This window comes from Lepidochelys kempii, chromosome 1 (genome assembly GCF_965140265.1).
Source record: "Lepidochelys kempii isolate rLepKem1 chromosome 1, rLepKem1.hap2, whole genome shotgun sequence".
NCBI lineage: Eukaryota > Metazoa > Chordata > Testudines > Cheloniidae > Lepidochelys > Lepidochelys kempii.
In genome coordinates, this window is record NC_133256.1 from 43,593,038 (window position 1) to 43,619,855 (window position 26,818).

Genomic DNA, 26,818 nt, shown 5'->3' on the forward strand with positions numbered 1-26,818 from the left:
CTCAACTTTATTTAAAATATAAAATGCAGCAACAACCTTAAATTATATTTTAGGTGCAAAGAACTGTTTGTAAATAGAATTGTCTACCTGTCTATAGGAATTCAGCTGAAAAAGGTACAAGAGCAACGTGAACAAGAAGCAAAGCGAGAACCCGTTGGAAATGATGTGGCAACTATTCTTTCAAGGCGCATTGCTGTGGAGTACAGTGATTCTGATGATGATTCAGAATTTGATGAAAATGATTGGTCAGACTGAGTCCTGGTCCAAGTACAGGAACAGAATTCATGAAATGCTTTGCTCTAATAATGACACCATTAGCAGGACAGAAGGCAGGGCGTTGAAATGTATTAAAACTAGTGATCTAAGTACTAAAAATGAATTGGTGGTATTCAGAATGCAGTAGCTTAGCAACTCTTGTAATAATAATGTGGTTATGCTGATGCAGATCCAAAAATTCAGTCTTACTTTCAATATTTACTGCATAATACATAAGTGCCACTAAATGTAGCAAATCGTGTGCTGCACGCAAAGTGTGCTGCAGTTGTTGCACTGTTACAAAACCAGCATTTTGTTTTACTTTCTTGATCATGAAGGTATAACTATATTTTTACTTTACATCTTATCTTTATAATGTTGCAATCTAGATACTTGTGAAACTGTCTGGCTGTTAGTCATGTAGGTCTTTGAGGAGAGTCAATGATACATGACTGGACAATGTCTTCAGGTCCTTAAATGTCATCTTTTTAGCATTTTTCAGAAATTAATCATGTAATCTTAAAGTCTAACAGACAGCAACTAATGTCTTCTTACACATTATTTTTAAGGCATTTTTTGATTTAGTTGCTTATATTATTTTAATCTCCTATACACATTCTCGCTATACACAATCACAAATGAAATGTAAGTTTGAAGAGTCAATTCACAGGATATACTAGTTATTTTTGAGAGAGGACTGGATGACTCAGTCAGTAACCGGAGGTTGCTGGCTGGTGGTTTGACAGTAAAATAACAGGATGGTCTCAGTTCAGTATGTAGTAGACACATGTTCACATTACAGAAACCACAATTGGAATTGACACTCTTTTTGGCACTCTCTGGACATGAATTGACTATACTTGAAGTTTGAAATGCCCTGTTACACTCAGGAGTGGTTTTTAGATACCTGAGTGGAGCCACTTTGTCAGTACAGAGTGGGAAGCTTACTCTACTACTGGTAATACTATGTCTGTTACGTGGATGAATGGAACGACTTCAGTTCAGTGCTAGCAATTGGATACATTTCACAAATACTAAACTTAGTTTTTTATTCCTGTAGATATAAATATATGTAGATAGACTTTTGCTTATATGGAATGTGTGTAGTCATGTAATGTCATTTCAGTTTCTTATAACTCACTCATTAAAGGCCCTTGATTTTTGAATGTATTTCTATCCCAGTATGTCCCATTTATATAACACTGACAATTAAAATGGCTTAATTGGTGTTTAGTTACCATGCTGTATATATTTTCAGTTTCTTCTAGAAAAGAAGGCTACCGTACAGTCTGCTTTTGCGCTTTCTCTGTTCCCTTTAAAAATAATTCATACTTTATTCAATACAATATTGAAATTTGCATATAGTTTTTCTTTTGTACACTGCGACTCAGACTGCTTCCTTCCCTAATAAGGCTTTTTTATGGTGTGTGTGTGTGTGTGTGTGTGTGTGTGTGTGTGTGTGTGAGAGAGGGAAGGATTGGTCTTTTTTTTTTTTCCTTACCAGATTACAATTGTAATCTTTGTAACAGAAGAGATCTCTATAATTTCAGGTCAAATATTTGGTAAAGCTCTTTTGTTCTGCAAGGCCCTTCTGTCCTTAAGAAGGAAGGGAAGGAGATGCATCTAGCCTTTATCCACGTTCACTCTGAACCTCCCTTCCTCTTGAGCCATGCTCACTCACAGCAGGTTTTACTTTTGTCCAAAGAAAATAATATTCAGCCTGTCACAATATTCACATATTACATTATTGGCTACTTTATTACTGTGTAATCTGCATGCGAGTTTCTGATTTGACTTCAGTTTATAGTAGTGTGGCAAAAATGCCTTTGCCTCCCTGTTTATGTTTTACTGCCCGTTAAGGGCCTTCTCCTGGAAGGTGCTGAACGATGGTTAGTCAATGGGAAAGGAGGGCACTCAGCACCTTCTAGGATTGTTTTTGCTTTAAAATACAGGGCTAAATTCTACTTCTGGTCTGGTGGTTCCTCATTAACATGTGAGAGACATTGTTTGTGTTGGTCATAAGGATATAATTGTTATACTGTACTTTGCAAAATGCACCAAAATGATTCTGTGGGTGAGCAAATAAAATGGATAAAAGTGCAGCTAATATTGCAGTATTATCCAGTGTCACGATATGGGTGAGAGAGGTACTTTCAATAGTCTTTTGATATGTGTTGAGGTGAAATATTCTGACATCACAAATAATTCTTTCCATTGTAATGAAATCTGATATGACAAAAATATATTTTATGAGCACAGAGACTGAGTGTACCATGGAAATTTTGTAATATGCATCAATTAGTTTTAAATGATAAATATAAAACAAATGATAATTTGTGATCAGTTAAAGATAAGTGGAATTTTTCAGCCATAGTAGCCAATCTGTTTTTCTGAACTTGGAGTATTTTGTCATCTCCGTTCAGTATTTTATCAATACGAATTTAAATCGAATTTAGTGATGTAAACTAACTCACTCTTAGGTCATTTTTATCTGTTTGTATATCTTACTCTGGGTTATGTAAAAGTAACAAATATGAATAAAGTATCACTTTTGCGCCTTTGTGTTTCTTTTCTTGGACTACATGGCATGTGTTCTGCTGCTAAATTATTTTTAGCTTGATTAGTTTTTTGGTTTGCTAAATAATAGCATCAGTGATAACCTGATACTTTTGAACTACTATGTAATAAGAAAAGGAGTACTTGTGGCACCTTAGAGACTAACCAATTTATTTCAGCATAAGCTTTCGTGAGCTACAGCTCACTTCATCGGATGCATACTGTGGAAAATACAGAAGATGTTTGTTTTTATACACACAAATCATGAAAAAATGGGTGTTTATCACTACAAAAGGTTTTCTCTCCCCCACCCCACTCTCCTGCTAGTAATAGCTTATGTAAAGTGATCACTCTCCTCACAATGTGTATGATAATCAAGGTGGGCCATTTCCAGCACAAATCCCGGTTTTCTCCCCCACACCCCCGCAAACAAACCCACCCTCCTGTTGGTAATAGCTTATCTAAAGTGATCCCTCTCCTTACAATGTGAATGATAATCTTGGGCGCCCCATCATCTCAGGCATTGGCACCCTGACAGCAGGATTGTCTGGCTATATAGATTCCCTCCTCAGGCCCTACGCTACCAGCACTCCCAGTTACCTTCGAGACACCACTGACTTCCTGAGGAAACTACAATCCATCGGTGATCTTCCTGATAACATCATCCTGGCCACTATGGATGTAGAAGCCCTCTACACCAACATTCCACACAAAGATGGACTACAAGCCGTCAAGAACACTATCCCCGATAATGTCACGGCTAACCTGGTGGCTGAACTTTGTGACCTTGTCCTTACCCATAACTATTTTACATTTGGGGACAATGTATACCTTCAAATCAGCGGCACTGCTATGGGTACCTGCATGGCCCCACAGTATGCCAACATTTTTATGGCTGACTAAGAGCAACGCTTCCTCAGCTCTCGTCCGCTAACGCCCCTACTCCACTTCCGCTATATTGATGACATCTTCTTCATCTGGACCCATGGAAAAGAAGCCCTTGAGGAATTCCACCATGATTTCAACAATTTCCATCCCACCATCAACCTCAGTCTGGTCCAGTCCACACAAGAGATCCACTTCCTGGACACTACAGTGCTAATAAACAATGGTCACATAAACACCACCCTATACCGGAAACCTACTGACCGCTATTCCTACCTACATGCCTCCAGCTTTCACCCTGACCACACCACATGATCCATCGTCTACAGCCAAGCTCTGCGATACAACCGCATTTGCTCCAACCCCTCAGACAGAGACAAACACCTACAAGATCTCTGTCAAGCATTCTTACAACTACAATACCCACCTGCGGAAGTGAAGAAACAGATTGATAGAGCCAGAAGGGTTCCCAGAAGTCACCTACTACAGGACAGGCCTAACAAAGAATGCCACTTGCCGTCACCTTCAGCCCCCAACTAAAACCCCTCCAACGCATTATCAGGGATCTACAACCTATCCTGAAGGATGACCCAACACTCTCGCAAATCTTGGGAGACAGGCCAGTCCTTGCCTACAGACAGCCCCCCAACCTGAAGCGAATGCTCACCAGCAACCACATACCACACAACAGAACCACTAACCCAGGAACCTATCCTTGCAACAAAGCCTGTTGCCAACTGTGCCCACATATCTATTCAGGGGACACCATCACAGGGCCTAATCACATCAGCCACACTATCAGAGGCTCGTTCACCTGCACATCCACCAATGTGATATATGCCATCATGTGCCAGCAATGCCCCTCTGCCATGTACATTGGTCAAACTGGACAGTCTCTACGTAAAAGAATAAATGGACACAAATCAGATGTCAAGAATTATAACATTCATAAACCAGTCGGAGAACACTTCAATCTCTCTGGTCATGCGATTACAGACATAAAAGTTGCGATATTACAACAGAAAAACTTCAAATCCAGACTCCAGCGAGAGACAGCTGAATTGGAATTCATTTGCAAATTGGGTACAATTAACTTAGGTTACCTTGCATAATGACTTAGCCACTCCCAGTCTCCATTCAAGCCTATTTCCCCTTGTTTTCCTAACCCCTCCCTTCCTCAGACGTTCTTGTTAAACCCTAGATTTGTGCTGGAAATGGCCCACCTTGATTATCATACACATTGTAAGGAGAGGTTTCAGAGTAACAGCCGTGTTAGTCTGTATTCGCAAAAAGAAAAGGAGTACTTGTGGCACCTTAGAGACTAACCAATTTATTTGAGCATAAGCTTTCGTGAGCTACAGCTCACTTCATCGGATGCATGAAGGTGCCACAAGTACTCCTTATTGTAAGGAGAGTGATCACTTTAGATAAGCTATTACCAATAGGAGAGTGGGGGGTGGGGAGAAAACCTGGATTTGTGCTGGAAATGGCCCACCTTGATTATCATTCACATTATAAGGAGAGTGATCACTTTACATAAGCTATTACCAGCAGGAGAGTGGGGTGGGGGGAGAGAAAACCTTTTGTAGTGATAAACACCCATTTTTTCATGATTTGTGTGTATAAAAACAAACATCTTCTGTATTTTCCACAGTATGCCTCCGATGAAGTGAGCTGTAGCTCACGAAAGCTTATGCTCAAATAAATTGGTTAGTCTCTAAGGTGCCACAAGTACTCCTTTTCTTTTTGCGAATACAGACTAACACGGCTGTTACTCTGAAACCTGTTACTATGTAATAGTTATGCTCATATAATATCCCTTTAATTTTTCCTCAAAGATGGACTAGTCGGGATACTTGTTCATCAGTTTTATAGTATTTTTGTTTCCAACAACTTGTCTTATACAAATAGCTACTCAGTTGTGTTTTCCAGTTGCCAAAAAAGTATAATTTAATAGCAAATACTAAAGAATGCAACTGGCTTGGGGTATCTTTATTGCAGAGGAAAATTGCTTTCTAGTTGAATTAGTAATTAGCATAGTAAGAAGGATGCCCTTTGACATTAGTTTCAAAGAAGACATTCAAAAATTTATGCATGCACACAATGAGGATAGTCTGCTAAATCATTTTGACTTGTAATGTTAATCAGTGGTCATATTAGGCGAGGGAAGCATTGGTTATATTGTACTGTTACGAGCTCCTTCCACAGCCCAGAAGACACCACTGTCAGGAGTTGAGTGTGCTGGTTGTGGGAGGGGTCTCTCTGTAATGGGCTGCCATTTCTCTTGTGAAACCAGACTCTTGTTGGGACAGCTGCTTCTCCTAGCCTGCTGGGGGCATTCCTGGGTGGTTGTTTCTCCAGCCACCGTGATTCAAGCAGCAGCAGGAACGAGTTGTCTATTTACATACCAGCCAATGTCATCTTCCTTGGTGGCACTTCTGCCTCACTTCCCAGCTTGACGGTGAAGGTTTGGGCTGCCTTCAGAGCAGAAGAAGCTTCCATGTGGCCCATCGCCCCAAGCAGTGATTGTGGTTTGACCTGCCTCTCTGTTGGAGTGGCGCAGTTCAGCTCCTGCCCTACCCCAGGTGCAGCAGAAGTGGGTGGTAGCTTGGTTGTTCCCTCAGCTGTGGCTCCGGGGACTTCTGATGCTGCAGCTTGACTTTGGTGATGCTGACACAGTGAGGGACTCCTAGATGGGGCAGTATCTGTGCTTTTAAAAAAGGCAGGTTTTCAGCCATATGCTGCACTATTAATTCAAATTTTCATTTCAGATCATGGGACCTTGATTTGCAGAATACCCCTTCTTTACAAAGCTTTCCTTGAGCCACCTGCTGCCAGGCTATAATATGTATCTGGACTTCAGGCTGCCCACATGAGAAAATACCTTCCTTACTCTACTGCCTTTCATAATGACTTGTGGATGCTAGAATATTTAGAGACAAACATGCGGAGCTCTTGAATACATATCTTGTAAAGATTTGCAATTTATCCAATAATGCATGCATAGAAACACCCCATGCTTCGGGAAATTTCAAAACATTTTAGATGGCACATAAGTAATTTATAAAAGGGTAAGATAATGTACCAAAACTTTCTGTTCTGGGACAGGTCAACCAAACTCTCATTGGATGGGAAATTAATACTTGTCATCTAAGGGTATGCCCACACTGGGAAGTTTCTGGGCAATGAGTTATACTGTTTTCATTAAAGCGCTGGAATTAAACCGCAGTTGCGTGTCCACACTGTACTCCTCGTGACGGTGGAGCACATCCACATTAGCATGTCTTGCAACAGCAAGGAGAGCAGTGGATTGTGGTAGCTATCCAACAGTGGAACTGGCCACAGGGTGCTTTGGGAAGAGCTTTGCAATGCCTCATGGGGCAGGCACAGTGTCACATGATGCAGGTTTCCCAATCCCATTGTTCAATGGGCATCCTACTACATGGCCAGCTGCTTTTCAACTGAAGGGGGGGGGAGGGCAGTGTGTGTGTGTGTGTGTATGGAGGGAGTGGGGGAGAGAGACGTGTTTTTGGGGGACAGCGTGTGTCAGCATGCTGTCTTGTAAGTTCAGACAGTGGCAGGAAGCAAGCAGTCCTGAAGTGGGGGGACCCTGATATCAGCCCCCACCTCCCTCCCCAGCTCTCTGCACAGCAATCTGTCTGTCTCTCTCTCACGCACACACACCTGCCTCTGTGTTCAACACCACAAGCATTCCACATTAATAGATTGCTTTGTGTCCTGGAGCAGATCAGCACAGCACACAAAGGCTGTCAGAAATGAAGCTTTGAAAGGGGAGGGGCGCATGTCTCCAGGGCGGTTGAGTTCAAAACAATGAGCAGAGCGGCCACTTGAGGGATTATGGTACACTTACGGAGGCCAATTGTTGCTTTGTGCTCTGTAATATGTTTACACTGCCAGTACAGCACTGGAGCCTCTGTGCTTTCAGGGTTATGACTCTCATTGAAGTGAGGTTTTTTTGCAACGCTGCAACTTTGGCGTTTCTGCACCCTAAGTGGCTTGGCAGTGTGTGCACCTCGGGAGTTACACTGCAGAAAGTTGCTTTACTGCGCAGTAACTTGCCAGTGTAGACAAGGCCTCCGAGTTCAATTGTCCAAAGTTCCTGGGTTTTCCAGAACGTGGTTAAACCTAACAAACTTCCAATAGTTCAGGTTTTAAACTTAAATTTAGAGCTTAGAACATAGATTCATCGGTTTTTAAGACCATTATGATTGTCTAGTTTGGCTTCCTCCATAACCACAGGCCCTAGAACCTCATCCAGTAACTTGTACATCAAGCCCACAATGTCTAAGATATAGTGTCTTTTTAGAAAGAGACCCAATCTCATTTTGAAGACTTCAAGTGATGGAGAATCCACCACATCCCAAGGTAACTTGTTCCAGTGATCTCACCACACATTGAGCCGTGAAGGCCATCTGGCTTATAGGAAAAGGTGTGTGGTCCCTTTAAGGGCTAGAGAGCCAGAGTGACTCAGTGTGGCAACTTTAGAGCAGTCAGCAGGGACACTGACCCATCCCCCCACACATGACCAGAAGAGAAGGGGGCCATGCTAGTGCAGGAAAAGCCCACTTCTACCTGCGCCTGGCAGAGCAATAGGAATAGCAGCACAGGAAGCTTTACTCTCCCATGGCATCAGTTGGTAGCACACCAGTGAGGAAGATCCCCCGCATTTAGTAGCAGAAGGGGAGGAAGTTTCATACTCATGGGGGTGGGGCTGTAGCAGGCTGGTGAAAACAGGAGGGGGGGGTGTCCACCCCACCCCCCGCCAGCTGGCCATAGCAGTTGCGGGAGAGCAGACCTGGGTGGGAATTCCAAACCCGGCTCAGGGTGGAGGGAGTGGGGCTTGAAGGGCCATGGGAGATAAAGGGGTGGGATCCTGGCCACACAGGCAAGGGGTTGGACCCAGGACTAGGATGGGCAGGTCCCAGGATGGTCTGCCTCTCTACCAAATGGATTCCCCCCTACTGGGAAGTAGCATGGATCCGGGGGAAGCAAACTGTCCCAGTGCTGAACTAGCTGCGTTTGGGTGTAGGGGGAGGGAGCCAACAGAGAATTGATTCAAGTAGCCTGGGTGGGGTTGCCAACCCTTCAGGATTGTCCTGGGGTCTCCAGGAATTAAAGATTGTCATGTGATGAAACCTCCAGGAATGCATCCAATCAAAACTGGTAACCCTAAGTCCAGGCAGTTGCTTCCAAAGTTGTTCCCACAGCACTACAAGGCTTACAAGGTGTAGTGGGTAGCCCAGAGCCAGGACATTTGAACAAACAGGTTGAAGAAGAGGAGAGCAACATGGCTGGCAGGTGTGAGTGTGACCAGTGCCAGATGGAGGCTGCACAGATGGGGTGAAAGTAAGTTCCTTCCATCCAGTGCTGCAATGGGTGTTTGTATGGGGGGTCCTTGGTGGGATTCAGGGAACTTGCTCACTTTAGCTCTCGGGGGACCTAAGTGCGGGAAGAAAAGGTGGTCACACTCCCCCAGCCCTGGAGGGGAGGAGACATTGAACCTGGTGCAATAGCAGAACTAGCATATAGGCTATGGAGGGATCCTAGGGGCTGCATCAGGGATGTCTGGGTTACCCATGCCTAGAGAAGCTAATGGCATTACACAGCTGTTGCAAGCTAACCTTTAGTTGTTGCAGTAGCTTGGATCTTCCAGGAGTGTGGGGATCAGGAAGTGGAAATAATGGAAACCCCGCATGGGCTTAAGTTTGGGAGACAGGTGTTAAGCAGGGCAGACCCCTTGTCTGGGGGCGGGAGCCCTTCATGGGGGAGGGGGTGATTTATGAGCATGCTGCAACTCACCAACTGATGGGTAATGTGTGTGAATTCATGAGAGAGAATTTCTGCCCTGGGAGCAGCTGGGGGGCAACAGCGGTCAGCCACTCTGGGATGGCTGACCTGATGGGAGTTCACCTGTTTAGAACTACTAAAGCTATAATGTTGAGAGGTGAATATATAGGTGTTCTCATTGCTGCACAGGGGAGGTGCTGACAGAGAGTAAGCTGGAGCAGAGCCAGCTGGACAATGAAATGCCCAAGTGGCTACAGGTGGCTGGAACATGGGAAAACTGGGAAGCCACTTGTGATGTTGCACTCCATATGTTTTATGAAAATATGTTTATAAGTGTGTATGATGTTGCACCCCATAATCCTTTATAGAAATATGCTTATGGGTATGAATATGACATAACTGGAATATGTTTTATGCTAGATATGCCATGTAACATGTCTTTGCAAAGGTTATGTTCTACTGAATGTATTCATCCTATTGGTATGGCATGAATAATTTTTATATCTGAAATTATGCATGTTGGCTCTATGCTTGTATTTAAAGCGTTTGCTGTAGGAAGCACAAGGCAGATTTGGTCAACATAGTGTGAAGGGGTTATTCAAGTAATTGGGAGTACTTAGCTGACAACAGACCTTGAGAGACGACAGTCCACATCTGAGCTTTCCTGGGAATGTTCAAATTAACATGTAAACAGTGGTGTTGGCCTGTAAAGAACTGAGTCATGCATGGACATGTGACTCGCCCATGTGACTCCAAAACTCCATCTTGTAGCTGTGATTCTGCACAGGAGAACACAAGGGGTTTCCACCCACAAGAGAGAGACTATATAAGCCCCTGGAAACCCCTCCATTTTGTCTTCAGCTGGCTCAAGAGATAGCCTCTCCACCCCAAAGGATGCCTGAAACAAACTGGAACAAAGGACAGTAAATACAGGGGTGTGAGAGATTGCTGGACCCATACTAAAAGGAAGTTTCATCTGTAAAAGAAGCTTATTGGAACATCACTGAGGGTGAGATTTACCTGCATTTAGTGTCTTACTTTATTAGGCTTAGACTTGCGTGTTTTATTTTATTTTGCTTGGTAACTTACTTTGTTCTGTCTGTTACTACTTGGAACCACTTAACTCCTACTTTTTATATTTAATAAAATCACTTTTTACCCATTAAATAACCCAGAGCAAGAAATTAATTCCTGGGGGAGCAAACAGCTGTGCATATCTCTCTATCAGTGTTAGAGAGGGTGAACAATTTATGAGTTTACCCTGTATACGCTTTATACAGAGTAAAATGGATTTATTTCGGGTTTGGATCCCATTGGGAACTGGATATCTGGGTGTTGGCAACAGGAGCACTGAGCTATAAAGGGCGTGGAACAGAACAAAGGGGGCTGCAGTCATGAGAAAACCCCTAGTTACCTCCTGAGCTGGAACTAACAAGAACTGTACCCAGGGGAAAGGACTGGGCCCAGACTAAGAAGGAGTCTAGTCTGTGAAAGAAGCTTATTGAAACATTTCTGAACGTGAGATTTACCTGTATTCAGTTTCTTAATGTATTAGGCTTAGACTTGCTTGTTTTGTTTTATTTTGCTTGGTAACTTATTTTGTTCTGTCTGTTATTACTTGAAACCACTTAAATCCTACTTTTATACTTAATAAAATCACTTTTGTTTATTAACAAACCCAGAGTAAGTGATTAATACCTGGGGGAGCAAACAGCTGTGCATATCTCTCTATCAGTGTTATAGAGGGCAGACAATTTATGAGCTTACCCTGTATAAGCTTTATACAGAGTAAAACGGATTTATTTGGGGTTTGGATCCTATTGGGAACTGGGTGTCTGGGTGCTGGAGATAAGTGACTTGCTGAGCAGTTTTTGGTTAAAGTCTGCAGCTTTGGGGGCGTGGACCAGACCTGGGTCTGTGTTGCAGCAGACTAGCGTGTCTGGCTCAACAAGGCAGGGTTCTGGAGTCCCAAGCTGGCAGTAGAAAATAGGCTCAGAGGTAGTTTCAGCACATCAGGTGACAGTCCCGAGGAGGTCTCTGTGACCGAACCTGTCACACCACTTTCCTGGAGATCCCAGGACAATCCTGAAGAGTTGGCAACCCCACCCAGGCTACTTGAATCAATTCTCTGTTGCTCCCTCCCCACACTTCCTGCTCTATGCAGGTGTTATTTCAGAGCCTTACCCAGAGAGAAGCCCGGCATGGTTCAGATGTATGGCTATAATCAGGCAGGCATGTAATGCTGCATTTAGGAGGGGAATGTTGCAAGGTTTTAGTTCGAGGATTCTAGCTGGGTAATCTCAAAGCACCAGCCCTATGGAGGATGCATGTCATCCCACTGATGTTAATATGCTTATGGATCTGGTGTGGATCCTAGAGATGGTAGGTCATTGTGACAAAGATGGCCTTGTTCAGAGCAGCATTTCTGGAACTGTTTTTTGGAGCTTTTAGGATAAGCGGACTAATACTTGGGTCCTGTAGGGACTCTTCTGGGCGGGCTTTGGAATGAAGGGATATGCATTGGGAGGGGCGATTGGTGACATCAACCTTGAAGAGGTCAAAACGGACCAGATGCCAGAGTGAATCCATTATTCTAATGGTGGGTGGCGAACCCAGGAGCTGCCCTGTGGAGGCTGTGAGGCCATACATGGCAATAAGGCCAAGGAGGGATGGGTCCCTCTGGATTCATGGTGACGGGAATCCCCTCAGTTTGTTACCATTTTAAGAGGGGGACTAATGAGATTGGGGCTTTCAGCATGTGAATTTGGTTCCCACTCATTCAGGATCAGGGGGGCAAAAGGTGAGGCCCAGCTGGGTCTGGGGCCTAGCACAATTCAGGCAGTTGGATGTTGGCATTCTGGAGCACACACAAACCACGGGAGAACCCTGCTGTGGAATCAGTGTTTGTGTTTGCATTCCAGATGCTGGCAGACAGGCCAGGCAGAAGGTGGTGTATGGATCTACAGGTGCAGTATTGTTTACTGGGCACATAGGCAGGCTTCCAGTTTGTCTGGAGTTTCACAGCTGGGTCTTCGTCATGAAGCAGTCCTGAGCTGGCATGAGAGGAGGGACATGTTATAGGACTAGCAGATGCTCCTTCTGTACACCATGGTGGCCTGTGAGAAGGCACAAGATATGATTATGGTTCACCTTGGGGGAAATGATTTGGGAAAGTGTAAAGGAGTGGAATTAATGATCGGAGCTAAGAGGGACTTGGGTAGGGTGTGGCAGGGAGCTGTGAAGCTCCCTTGGGTTGACAATGGTAGGAGACATGTGAATAGGGAGGTGGCCAAATTCATAGGTGGCATAGCGGGGTTGGTAATTTCTCCTCGGGACATAGTATATGGGGCACCAGAATTATTCAGAGAGGATGGGGTTCACCTGTCAGACACAGGAATAGACACTTTTTTGGCCAATATTAAAGAGGGCATTAGTCGATATCTGGGTAGGTGTGGTGGGGAGGCAGCCAAGCTATTTGCTGGTGTCTTCTTGTCCAGTGCAGGTACTACCTAGGGCAGGAATACAGTGATCAGGTAAAATGGATTGGTAAAGAATTTAAAGGAGGTATTCTTTAAAGGCATGGAAACAGTGTCAAGGGCTTCTATGACTGGTACAGCAGGAAGCCAATTCACCCCCCCCCTCCCCATCAGCCTCATTCAAGGTGGGGTCTCCCAGCAGTGGGTTGGCTGGGGACCAGGATGGGTAAAGGGGGAGGACTGACAATACCCTCTCCCCCTGGATATATGTAAATAATTATGGAATTACCTGCAATGTCCACTTTTATCTGCCGGGTTCCCCCCCGCCCCCCAACAGACATTTAGGAATAAAATTGTGGCCTAATTACATCACATCCAGTGTCTCCTGTCCTTATTCTGGCATAGCCAGCCAATGCTTTAATTACCCTCGCTGTTAAAACTTTGTGTCTTATTTATAATCTGACTTTTTTCTAGCTGCAGCTTCCAACCATTGCATCTTGTTATGCCTTTTTCTGATAGATTAAAGATCAGTCTCTACTATCCGAAATCTTCCCCAGGTAGGTACTTGCAGACTGTGATTAAGTCAGCTCTTATCCTTCTGTGGGACAAACTAATCAATGAGATACTTAAGTCTCCCACTACAAGGCGTTTTACAGACCTTGAATCATTCTGCTAGCTCTTTGCAGGGCCCTTTCTAATCTTTCAGCCAAAGATTCCTTAATATTCAAATGAATTAAACAAAAAAAGTGGCTTTCTGCAGCCAACATTTGTGTAAAGGGGATGAAATTACTAGCTGCAAAAGCCTTTTCTCTAGGGAAGGGTGTGGTTATTAATGGCAGCCAGAAACAGCTTCCCAGAGCATGAACTCTGCATGCCTAGCTGCACTAGCAAAACTCATGTTTAAATAAACATGGTTGTAAAGTATTGTGGAGCTCCAAGCCCTAGGCTAAAACCTTATTCCCTGATATGGTAATAGGACTTTTGTTTTTTTCTGGAAAGAAGAATGCATCTCATAAAGCAGTTTGTGAAAAGTGACTGTGGCCCAACTGTGATTAAGTGGGATTATTTATGTAGTGTAGACAAGGCCTTATAATGTACTGGGAAAATTAATTCATCTCAGGTCTGTTCCCCTGACAATTCCTGCCCTTCTGGCATGCAGCTCTGGTTTTACTTTTATTCTGTTAACCCTCTCCATGCCTGATTTAAACTGAATTCAAATAATTTAGAACAAGACTCCTATTCTAAAGGCAAATTTATGAAATAAACTAGGCTTTTCTGGGCACTTAAAGACTGTTTTAATACAATCAGGCTGGTGTCCTCTCAGCAACAACATAAGCGTGTATTGTAAACCAGCTGTGGTTTGGCATTAGGGTGGCTGATTAGTACGGATGCCCACGTCCACATGCCGTGTTGTTTCCTCCACTTTCAGCGTTAGCCTCTAGGTTTTTGAATATTTGGGGATCCAACCCAACGTGATTATGTTGACATGTCTGTCTGTTTTAATGGGCATCAAAGGACTCCAGCGGCTCTCATCTGAATTGGAGGAACGGATGGATTGAATCTGACTTTCTGAGGAGGCAATGTGTATTCTGTTTAAAAAAAAATAACAAGCCCTCAAAGGGAAACACATTTGCAATGTGCAAATGAATTCAGGAAGATGGGAACTCCGCCTCAGCTATGGGCTCTGCTGCTTCTCTCTCCAGCGTGACTCCACCAGCACCAGAGTGTCAGAAATCCCTCTACCCCAAGCCACCCTTTTAGAGGAGGGAGCGTTCCACACCCCAGAGGGGCTCCAGAGGCAACTCAATGCCGCCTCAGACAGATGTGTGCAGCTTGTCGAGATCTCTCCTGTCGCTAGCACTGCAAAGATGCTTGATTTTGTGTTTTCTCTGTTGTCAAGACTTGAAGGGTCCCTTATGTTGGTCTCTGGAAAAAAAAAAAAAAAGGATGCCCCAAAGGGAAGCTATGTCAGGAAACCAATTTTGTGTCCTATGGGGGAAAATGAGGCCTTATCTAGCCATGAAAGCAGTAACATAGCCTGTACAATGAACCATGAGAGAATTTGCCAGGCACCTGAGAAAATACCAGGAGAAAAGAAAAGTCAGAGCCAGGCAGGTTTACTGGATGGTTCTTGTTTATCTAATCCAGATGTATGCATTCTGAATCCTTTAGAAGTCCTGCTAAACAGGCATCAAAGAGATGTATGGGACAAGTATTGGCACTAGCAAGAACGTGCATAATGAGTCAGGGGACAAAGGAAATTTCCCTCAGTGTCAGAATGGATTAAGGGTATGAATGCTCGCATAACGTTAGAACAAATTACTAATCGATACCCAGGTCATCCACCTGAGGAAGAGCTCTGTGTAAGTGCAAAGGCTTGGCTCTGTCACCAGCAGAAGCTACTACCTTACTCACTTTCTCTCTCTCTAGGGTCATCCAGAGACATTTAAGATTATGTGGGAAGTTTATTTGCGCTTAGTTGTTCTTTCTTTTGTTCCTAGTAATAAGGGGTGAAAGTAAGTTAGAGGACTTACCTGTAAGCCGGAGTCCTGAGCAGGGGGCGTGGCCTCAACCGGAAGAGGCAGGGCGCTAATCAGAAGAGGCTGGGCCTTAAATCCCCGGGCCCTTTAAGTCTTGATTTAAAGGGCCCGGGGCTCCAGCTGCGGTAGTGGTGGCTGGGAGCCCCGGGCCCTTTAAATCACCCCCGAGCTACCAGCTGCAGAGGTGGTTGGGAACCCCGGGGCTCGTGGGCTATTTAAAGGGCCCAGGGCTCCAGCTGCCGCTACCTCAGTGAAGCCCTGCGACCTTTAAATCACTGTGGAGCCCTGGGGGCTCCCGGCTGCCACCGCTACCCCAGGGCTCTGGGCTCTGGCAGAGCTTTAAAGGGCCTAGGGCTCTGCTGTGGTAGCGGCTGCCGGAGCCCCGAGCCCTTTAAATCCCTGCCTGAGCCCTGGGGTAGCGGCAGCCGGGCTCCGTCGGGGATATATAGGGCCCCGGGGATCCAGCCGCCACTACCGCCCCTGCCCTTTAAATCCACTCCAGAGCCCCGCCGCCGCCACCCCAGGGCTTCGGCAGCAGGGCTCAGGCAGGGATTTAAAGGGCCCTGCGGGGGGGGGTGTTAGTGGGGGCTAGAGCTCCGGGGCCCTTTAAATCTGCGCCGCAGCCCCATTGCCGCCGCTGCTACCCCAGGGCTTTAAATTGCCCTCTGGGAAAGCGGGTCCCAGTACGGCGCACCAGCTGTACGCCGTACCGGGACGTACCGGCTTACTTTCACCTCTGCTAATAATGTTCGTAGTGTAGCTCTTGATAGTTTTACTTATAGATAGATTCATAGATATTTAGGTCAGAAGGGACCATTATGATCATCTAGTCTGACCTCCTGCACAATGCAGGCCACAGAACTTCACCCACCACTCCTAAAAAAGACCTCACACCTATATCTGTGCTATTGAAGTCCTCAAATTGTAGTTTGAAGACCTCAAGGAGCAGAGAATCCTCCAGCAAGTGACCCATGCCCCATGCTACAGAGGAAGGCGAAAAACCTCCAGGGCCTTCCAATCTGCCCTGGAGGAAAATTCCTTCCCGACCCCAAATATGGCGATCAGCTAAACCCTGAGCATATGGGCAAGATTCATCAGCCAGATACTACAGAAAATTCTTTCCCGGGTAACTTGGATCTTACCCCATCTAAAAACCCATCACAGGCCATTGGGCCTATTTACCATGAATATTTAATTACCAAAACCATGTTATCCCATCATACCATCTCCTCCATAAACTTATCGAGTTTAATCTTAAAGCAAGATAGATCTTTTGCCCCCACTACTTCCCTCGGAAGGCTATTCCAAAACTTCACTCCTCTGATGGTTAGAAACCTTCGTCTAATTTCTAATCTAAATTTCCTAGTGGCCAGTTTATATCCATTTGTTCTTGTGTCCACATTGGTACTGAGTTTAAATAATTCCTCTCCCTCTCTGGTATTTATCCCTCTGATATATTTATAGAGAGCAATCATATCTCCCCTCAACCTTCTTTTAGTTAGGCTAAACAAGCCAAGCTCCCTGAGTCTCCTTTCATAAGACAAGTTTTCCATTCCTCGGATCATCCTAGTAGCCCTTCTCTGTACCTGTTCCAGTTTGAATTCATCCTTCTTAAACATGGGAGACCAGAACTGCACACAGTATTCCAGGTGAGGTCTCACCAGTGCCTTATATAACGGTACTAAAACCTCCTTATCCCTACTGGAAATACCTCTCCTGATGCATCCCAGGACGACATTAGCTTTTTTCACAGCCATATCACATTGGCAGCTCATAGTCAACCTATGATCAACCAATACTCCAAGGTCCTTTTCCTCCTCCGTTACTTCTAGTTGATGCGTCCCTAGCTTATAACTAAAATTCTTGTTATTAATCCCTAAATGCATGACCTTACACTTCTCACTATTAAATTTCATCCTATTCCTATTTGATTCACCTAACGTATGGCTCTTGGGTTATTGGTAGGTGCATTCTTATGTTTTCTGTTTTTTAAGAAAATAAAATATATATTTGTCAGGAAAGCTGATGAGCATAAGGAAGGACCTGCACTGGGACACGTCCTGGGGATCCATTGTGACGGTCTGCACAACCCAGATCATTCTATTGAAGGGCAAAAGCCACTTCTGTCACAGGGTATGTAAAGATTCCCAAATAGTGTTGGCAATCCCCAGCCAAACTGCAGCGAGTAACAGAAAAGCCTGCAAAGGACACACAAACAGTAGTCTTCATTTGTTCCTCAACTGATATGTACTTGAGAATTTGTGACCCTGAACATCATTATTCATACTAGTGATACTGTAATAGTGCCTGGAGACTCCAGTCAGGGATCAGGGCCCCATACTACTATGCCCTGTACACAGGTACAACAGAGACAGTCCCCGCACCAGAGAGCTTACACTCCGAGCGCGTGATGAGAGTCTCTAACATCACTTTAGATTCCTCTGACAGAGCAGGAATGGAAACAGTTTTTTCTGGGATATTGGTTACAAACACCAAACAGTTTGAATCCTTGGCTTTGTGCAAGACTTGGAATTTGTTTATTATTTGTTTAGCGCTGATGATGTGCACAGTGATGTACAGTACATAAAAATAGGGGCAGTTCCTGCCTGAAGGCCTTAGAGAAGCACAGACGATGGGAGGCACTGGGAAATCAAGGATGGGATGATTTTAGAAGTTTGTTTAAGGATTACTCTGCTCTTGTGGGCCTTGGGGAAGATGTGAGGTCTTTTGAAGGATTTGAATGAAGAGATAACAGTGGCTTGGAGAACTGGGATGAATGGAAGGGGTGTTCCATGCATGGGGAACAGTGTGGGGAAGTGTACTATGGAGAAAGGAATGGGAGAATGGAATCCATGAGTGTCCATGATCTAAAAGGTGTGTTGTTTTAATAACCTTACTTGGGTGGGAGGAGAGGACTGCTGTTGTTTTTACTGAGGAAAACACATGTGTTCTGTAACAATGAAAGAGTAGTGGAGAAATGTGTGTGCCTGTCTATGGATAACACTTGTGATTATCGTACATATAAAGGGAATCTCACATATTCACATTGCATGGGATTTTTTGCTCAGTTACCTAAGAAAGCAAGTAGCTTTTACGGGATTCTTAGTTAAATACAGAAAAGTCTCTTACGAGATTAATTTTTTGTTATAGTTAAATACAGAAATACTTACCTGATTAGCTGTGGTCTGGAATACATTTGTGCTTGGATCTTGAGTCAGAGGCCATATAAAAAGTATGCTGGAGAGTTGAAATTGGAAGCTGAGGATCTGAGATCTTAGGCAGGTTGCTGAGATAAAAATACCTGTGCCAAAGTGCTTGGTAATGATCAAAAACAAGGGACTTGAACTCAGAGGGCAAGCAATTGACATGTTTTTCTGGGTAACAAATATTAACCAGCCTATGAACCCCAACATTATCCCAGGAGCAGCCGATCTCCTAGGTGATCTTTGGATTTATTTTCCAAGAGAACTGATGGAAGAATCATTGCTACATTTATAGCTACACCTAGGGTAAGCAAAGCATGAAAAAATAGATAGTAAGGAATAATCCTACACTACTCCCAGTAGTTATATGGGAAACTAGCTGAAAAGATTTAAATAGGTTTTTTCAATCTCTCTCCTGTGATGTGAAAGTCTCTGAATGCCAACCAGTCCTGATAACTCTTTAGCATTCAATCACATTTTTTAATGTTTCAATTTCTGCCAGTGCATTTCACTTCCCAGCAATCTCCTTACCACCACCACCACCATTGTCATCTTTGTCCCTTTTATAACATGGTGAACTGACTGGGTCCACGTCCTACTTCTAAGCCTTAAAGTATTTTGGCTAGCTCCTCAGCTAGTATAAAGTGGAGTAACACCGTCAAAGTCAATGGAACTATGTGATTTATACCAGCTGGAGACTGGACTCTTTTAGCTCCTTATATTTCCTCTTAGGGTATGTCTACACTGCAATTAAAAACTCACAGCTGACCCATGCCAGCTGACTCAGGCACATGAGGCTTGGGCTAAGGGGCTGTTTCATTGCAGTGTGGATGTTTGGGCTCCAGGACCCTGCAAGATGGGCGGATCCCAGAGCTCAGGCTGCAGCCCAAGCCCAAACATCTACACTGTAATGAAACAGCTCGTTAGCCCTATGAGCCTGAGTCAGCTGGTACAGACCAGCTGCGGGTGTCTAACTGCAGTATAGACGTACTCTTAGCCCTCCAAGGGCCTCAGTTTACATGTTACCTGCCAAAGATTTTTCCTTTCTATGAGCAGCACTTTCGCAGGATTTTCAATTTAATTTGTTTTCTTGAATTTGTTTCTCGTCCCTTGTCCATGTTGACACAGTGGGTCCCTGGTTTGTCCTGGTTGCTGAAATCTCCTGTTCCCACTAGTATTTTTTCCCCCTTTTTTTAAATGTAACTCCAATTGTCTCGCATCTCTTCTAACTGGATTTTGTAAGGGAAATTTGTAGTACTGATTTTCTCTCTTTCTGTAATCCATTTTGAGCCATAGTTCTTCTATCCTATCTCTATTCACTTCAAAGACTCCAGTTTGAGTTTTAGTCCAAACCATCCCTTTACCATCTGGTCACTTTCCATTTTTCAGTTTGTTTAAATAGTCCATCTCAGAAACTGATTTTGGCTCCCACAGCAGCGTGCTTTTTAAACAAAGGAAGTGATCGCCTGTGTGCTTCTAGTCATTCCATGTTCTTTGCTGCGGTTCTGGAATTCATATTAATTATTCACACAGTACCGGAGATGTGCTTGCTGCTCTGCAGAAAAATAGGAGAATCCCCCTAGCCCTGGGGAGCTTCAGATCCAGGTATAATATTGAGAACTGTCAGGCACTTGTGAGGTATTGGAATGAACAGACACAGGATAGAAGGGGGGCTACTTAGAATTTTGCTTCTGACTCACTTGGTGACTTTAGACAAGTCATTTAGCCACCCAGTGCCTCATCCATAAGATTGGAAGAGTTATGCTTACCCAGCTTTGCTGAGCAATTTGATGAAAGAAGCTATGAAGGTTTTAGTCAATTTAATAAATTTAGTGTGAGAGAGGAAAATATATTAGGCAGAGATTAAAAGAATGAGGCAGGGAATAAGGGAAAGACCAGGCTTCATGCTACGCTAAGACCGTAAGGACATCAGAGTGAACAATGTATTTATACGTTCTTGTTTTATTTCATGTATATTTTATTACAAGCTGAGAAACTCTGCCCTTTAAGTGATAACCTTAATTTGTTAAACCTTCTTTCTTGAAGATCACCTTCCCCTTTTTATTCTGTCTGCTTGATCTGTTTCAGTACTTAATGATTTTTTCCTCCCTATTCACCCATCTGCCTCTTTCAGCTGTTATTTCGCTCATCAATCAGCTGAGATGTATGAGAGGGCAAATTGCATTGGCAGGAACTGCTGGCCTTGCTACCCCATTGGGACATGCAGTCTTAAAGATGACATTAAAAAGAAATACCTCATTGATTTTTTTTTTAAAGTCATGAATTTTAAAGAGGAGAGTGTAGTAATCTGGGCAGATTCTCTCATGAAAAAATTGTCAGAATATGGGCGTCCAGGAATGTCTGTCATTTCAGGAACAGAGGGAAAATGCTCTGAATTCATATTAGAGGAAAGCTATTTTGAAAGCTTCCAAGGGTGAGTTTTACTGCAGCTTCTCTAGCTCCCAACCTTACATTGGCATTCTTCCCCCTCTTATTCTAGGACAACTATTTATCCTTCTCCATCTATTATTTATTTGTCAAGTGATGACAAATTCCCCAGTGTACAGGACACACAATGAAGACATTCACTGTCTCAAAGAACTTATCATGTAATAGAGAAGATGGCATGTACCGGGAAGCCGTGAGGCAAGCTAACCCCAGAACCGATCTGTTTGGCAGGAGAGCACTAAAGTTACTGCCAACCACATGAACTTGTTAGTGCAGGGGCCAAAGAAAATAGTGGAGATTTAGAAAGTCATCTTGGAATGCTAGATCTCCAGACACCTAGAACTGGAGTCTGGGTCTCCCTCCTAATTGTGGTTGTGTCATGTTGCAGTGCACTAATGCCAAGCTAAATCTCCATAATAACTCAGAATAAAGACTTCTCTTCTTTTGCTTTGGAACTATAGCAATGTTTAAAAAATGGAACTCCTTTGTGTGATATCATAGAGAATGTGGCTGCATTAAGAAAAAAATCATGTAGATTGGAGAATAAGACAAAAATATTAAGCACATTCTTTATGGAGAGGGGACTTTATAGACATGAAGTTGACATCAGGCCAGCCACCTCCTATGCGCCCCCCTTGTGGCCTAGGGTCACACAACAGGCAGCCTGCCTTGGTTTCCCCTCTTGAGCTTTTCAAATAAAATTTCACCCAAGCTTTTTGTGGTCAAAATACCTTTCCTGGGGGACTGGGATTTTTAATATAAAATAAACTCCAAATAATACTCAAAACCCCAAAACAAAGTCCATGCAAATGTCCGCACAAAATAAAGGTTTTCTCTTCCTTTTCCGAGGCCTTCCTGCCTGGGGCCTTTCCTGCTTTGTCAGGCCCTATGTGGCTGGAGTCTCAGTCCTAACTCTCAGGACTTTCTCCTGGATCCTGCTAACTCCTAGAAGTCTTTGATCTCTTCCCCCTATGCTTCCTGCTGCTCTTTATAGGGAAATCACCTGATTCCTCTCAGATGTGGCTTCTTCAGTAATCAGGGCTGGCTGGCCCCAGGCCTTCCAACCCTTAGGGACAAGCCACCCTGTTAGAGAAGGCAATGGCTTGCACTAGTGTAAATGAAAATTCAGCCCTATTTTTTTTTTATTATACTCTGAAACATAGGCACCGACTTTGTGGGTGCTCCAGCCCTGGAGCACCCATGGAAAAAATTAGCAGGTGCTTAGCTCCCACCAGCAGCCAGCTTCCCCCAGTGCCTCCTGCCTGTCAGCAGCCCTGCTGATCAACTCTTTCCCCTCCCTCCCAGCATCTCCCACCCACTGCAATCAGCTATTCTGTGGTGTGCAGGAGGTGTTGGGGGGGGGGGGGGGGAAGGGGAGGAGCAGGGATGGGGCGCACTCGGGGAGGGACAGAACTGGGTGTGAAGAGGCGGGGAGGGAGAGAGTGCTTGGAGGAAGGGGTGGAGTGGGGGCAGGACCTGGGGCTGAGTGGGGATTGAGCACCTGTGGGGCAAGAAGGAAGCTAGCGCCTCTGCTCTGATATGATTCCCCACCCCCACCTTATTTGAAATTCATTTAGCTGAATAGAAAAAGCTCCACAAAATGACTCGGAGAGATTGAGAGATACCCTGGGCTTCTCTGCCAACAGTACACATTGTAATAGAAGTATATAACATATAAAAAATAAATGGTCTAGAGAAGGTAGAGCAAGAACTGCTGTTCTCCCTGTCTGGTAACACAAGAACAAGGGGACAGTCAATCAAATTTTTTTCACACAGTATGTGATTAAACTGTGGAACTCACTGCCACAGGAAGTTCTTGAGCCAAAGAACTTAACAAGATTCAGAAAGGTATTGGATGTATATGGATATCAAGAATATCCAGTTTCATAATCATGGTGACAAAATTTGTGGAAGGGATATTAAACCTCATGCTCTAACTATTAGAGACCAGGATTAGGCCTAATGTGTGAGACAGATTATCCCAGAGCTACCTACCTTAGGATTCTTACACCATCCTCTGAAGCATCTAGTGCTGGCCACTGTAGCAGACAGGATATTGGGCTAGATGGACCTTGGGTCTGACCCATTACTGTAAGTCCTACTCCTACAAGCTACCTGAAGAGACTGGACTAATCTGAAGTCTGGCTGCCTAGAGAATATGCTGCAAGGGCCTCTTTTTTGGCAAAGCTTTCCCACCTTGACTGGAAGTTTATTTTCATGAAAAAAGCAGCCCTCTGTAATTCCCAAGCAAAGCCTCCTGGGTCCTGGGAAGGCAGAAAAGCACAGTTTGTGTGAAGTCCCCTAAAGATGTCTTCAGGCAGATCTAACTTCCCTGGGAAGTGCTGACATACAGTGATGCAGCTGCCAAAGAGAAAACGGAGAGACAAATGCTAATAAAAAAAGATGGGCTCTATATACAATGGGTGAACATGGGTAGACTGGGATTGATACTGCTCTCACTCTGATTTACATGGCCTAATGCATTGACAAGACCCAATGGCTGGATCTGAAGCTAGAGAAATTGACTGGAAATAATGGACAGATTTTTAATAGTGAAGTTCATTAAACCCTGGAACAATTTACCAAGGGGTGTGGTGGATTCTCCATCACTCAAAAATTGTAAATCAAGGCTATCTATCTTGTTAAAAGACGTGTTAGCTCAACCAGGAGTTATGCATCTGATGCAGGAATATCTGGTTGAATTTCTGTGGCATCTGTTATGCAAGACGTCTGATGAGACACTCATAATTGTCCCTTCTGGCCTCAAATCTATGCATCTATGTTGAGTAAATCTCAGCTTACATCAGTGTAGGCCAGAACAGAATTAGGTAAATTATCTTCAATTTTTTAATCAGGGATGAGGAGGATATAAAGTCCCAGGTTGTGTTGTCAATATGTTGTCAAACAGCGCAGGATAGAGTTAAGAGGTTAACACAAATAAAGGCTAAAAACCATTCAAAACTAAGTATCAACTATATACAATTTGGGAGCATACAAAATCTAAGTTAGGGTTCTAAGACTGATGTGTTGGGGTTTGAGTTTATTTTGAAAGGTACTGTAAATATAGCATATAGCTGGGGTAACTGGGCCTGGGTTAAATCAGAAAATAGACTGGAGATTTAAATACTAGGATACAGAGAGTACCAAAAGTAAATGAAATATAAAATAGGAGAGTGGTTGCCATATGGTACAGTGGATGTTACAGTGGGCTGAGGCTCAGGAAATCTGGCTTCTGTTCCAGGTTCTGCCACTAACCCACTGGTTGACATTGGGCAAATTACTTCAGTGGTCTATGCCTCAGTTTCCCCATCTGTAAAACAGAGGTAATGATGCTTGCCCTCCGATCCCAATTGATTTGAGATCTTGAGATGAAAAGTGCTATTGTGGAGCTAAGCATACGTTCTGTGCTACTAATGGTGAGGTCTGGTGGTAATTTAAAATAATAATTCAACCTTACTGTCCACCTGGTTTTGCTGAGTAACTGTGTAATCTTGCTGTTGTGTTACTGTTCCTCCTTCCCCAGCTTTTATTTTGTCTCCCCTTTGCATCATGTATCATTTAAACTGTAAGCTGTTTGGGGACCGGACCACATCTTTGCTATATGTTCTTAGCACCCTTTTGGCAGTCAGCGAGTAAACAATAGTAATATTAGAAAGTATTTCTCGAAGCGGAGCAGTGCAGAATTGCTGTCGTATACAACTTGTGTAGCCACCTAAGCAGGCAGCTTCTCGGCCGCTAATCCTAGAAAATGAGCCAAGCAGGATTAATTAGACTGAAGCTGGGAAGCATCAAGGATCTAGTAATTACAACGTTATTTGACTGAAAATACTCATGAGGATAAGTATTACAGGAAACATGAAAAACATTTGTGAACATATGTTCACCATGCCATGGCATCCTCTGCCACACTAGATATCACGTCTCAAGACATGGGGGAGAGGTGGGGGTGGGGGGTTGGGATAACTAGACATTGGAAATTTTAAAAAATAGAAATAAAACTAGGAAAGCGTGGGATGGGGGATGGGGACCAACCCAGCTGCCTGTGGAATTCTGATTGGAAGTTTCTGTTTAATCTGGGACAGCTGGGGGAATAGGACAAATGTGGGGCCCAATTCTGCAGCTCTTACTTAAGTGAATACTGAGTTGCACTGAATGAGACTGCTCAGATGAGTCCAGGCTGCAAGTACAGGTCCTTAAACTGAAGGAGAAAGATTGCAGCTGGAATCCATCCCACTGCAGTCCCTGTAGTGCAACAGAGGCCAGCTCCAGAAACTGCAGTCTACTGTCTTCACTGCATTGAGGTTGCAGCCTTAAAAAGTTCCACTGACAGAAAATCTGAGTGCTGGCCTGAGAGGATTAAAGACTTGCCTGCAAACACAACAGGTAAAAGGAGCTGTATTTTGATGGAAAGACACTGACCTCCAGTGGTCAGATGAGGCAATTATAGGAATTTATTCAGAATCCAAATGTAGCGGTTTATTAAGCCCAGAGTCGAGAAGCAGCGCATGATGGAGACGAGCCCACGTTCATACATACAACCAACAGCTCAAGCACAACCCATTTCTTCTTCCATGACACAAGGCACAGCATCTAATTGGAAATATTTGTTCCTACACAACTTAATATGACTCCAATGTGCTTAAAATCTTTAAATGTTCTTGTGAAATAATATCTATATAGCATCTTTCTTCCTGAAGGAATTCTCTATGGAAACAAATATCTCCGAATGCACACAAACTGCCCTGAAGTAGGAAACCTTCAACTACTCCAACAGCCCCTCCAAGAGGACAAAGAGGGAGAAACTGGGAATTGCCATCTGGAGACAGATTTTAATGGCGTGTGTTTCTCTGTCAGTAAGAGGAGAAGAAAGAGCAGGTAGAGATGGCAGAAACTCATCATGCAGTCTCTTGGCCTGAATTCCAGACATTCAGAAAACCCATAACAATGGATAGGAGCAGAAGGTCATCTCTTACTGGCCACAAGTAAGGCCCTGTCTACACACAAGTTGTACTGCTTTAACTATACTGGTAACATTCCCCCAACCCCCTTTGAGAATCAAGCTTGCACATGTGTATGCAAGCTGGGAATCACACCCCAGGGCTCATAGGGCAGATGTAGACATAGTGTTGGTTTTGCTAATTTTGGGAAATTCTTTTCTGGAGAAACCTTTTTAGATGCCTAAGTTCAGCCTGGCAGAAACAGTTTTCAAGGAGAAGGGAAGGGGCTTCAGGCAGCCTTGTAGGAGAAGGCCTGGTATGGGGGTGAGGGCCAGAGAGAGGCTCTGGTAGGTTTAAGAACTTTCTTCTCCTTTCCTGACCAGGAATAGGTTTTGGTGGAGAGGCAACTGGGCCAATCTCCCCAAGCTGGGTAGGAATGACATTCAAAGGCATAGGATCTAGAGCTCTCCCTTCCCCATGAACAGTGATCTGTCTGTGTGTGATGGTGGGATGAACCAGAGGGGGTGATACTTACATCAGTCCTCCCTCCTCTCCTACAAGAGTTTCCTCCTGAGCCAGTGGGGATTGTGGGCATGGTTAAATTTCCCCTCCCAAAGTGCAAGAGGTAATTGTTTGCTGGTGCTATTTTCTTTCTTCAGCCTGCACCTGACTCCTCCCACATCAGTGGAATGGAAAGCAAAGCTTTCTAA

The 26,818-nt window shown here is 44.1% G+C and overlaps 1 protein-coding gene across 4 annotated transcripts in view; it reads left to right on the top strand.

The window, feature by feature from the left end:
* WASF3 (WASP family member 3) overlaps positions 1-2,764 on the top strand; it is a 142,467-nt gene extending 139,703 nt beyond the window's left edge. For all 4 annotated transcript variants that reach the window (XM_073340447.1, XM_073340475.1, XM_073340456.1 and 1 more), the window contains one exon: positions 98-2,764. In XM_073340447.1, the coding sequence (XP_073196548.1) occupies positions 98-255 (158 nt within the window). In that variant the 3' untranslated portion in view covers positions 256-2,764. The remainder of the gene's footprint in view (positions 1-97) is intronic.
* Positions 2,765-26,818: the final 24,054 nt, after the last annotated feature.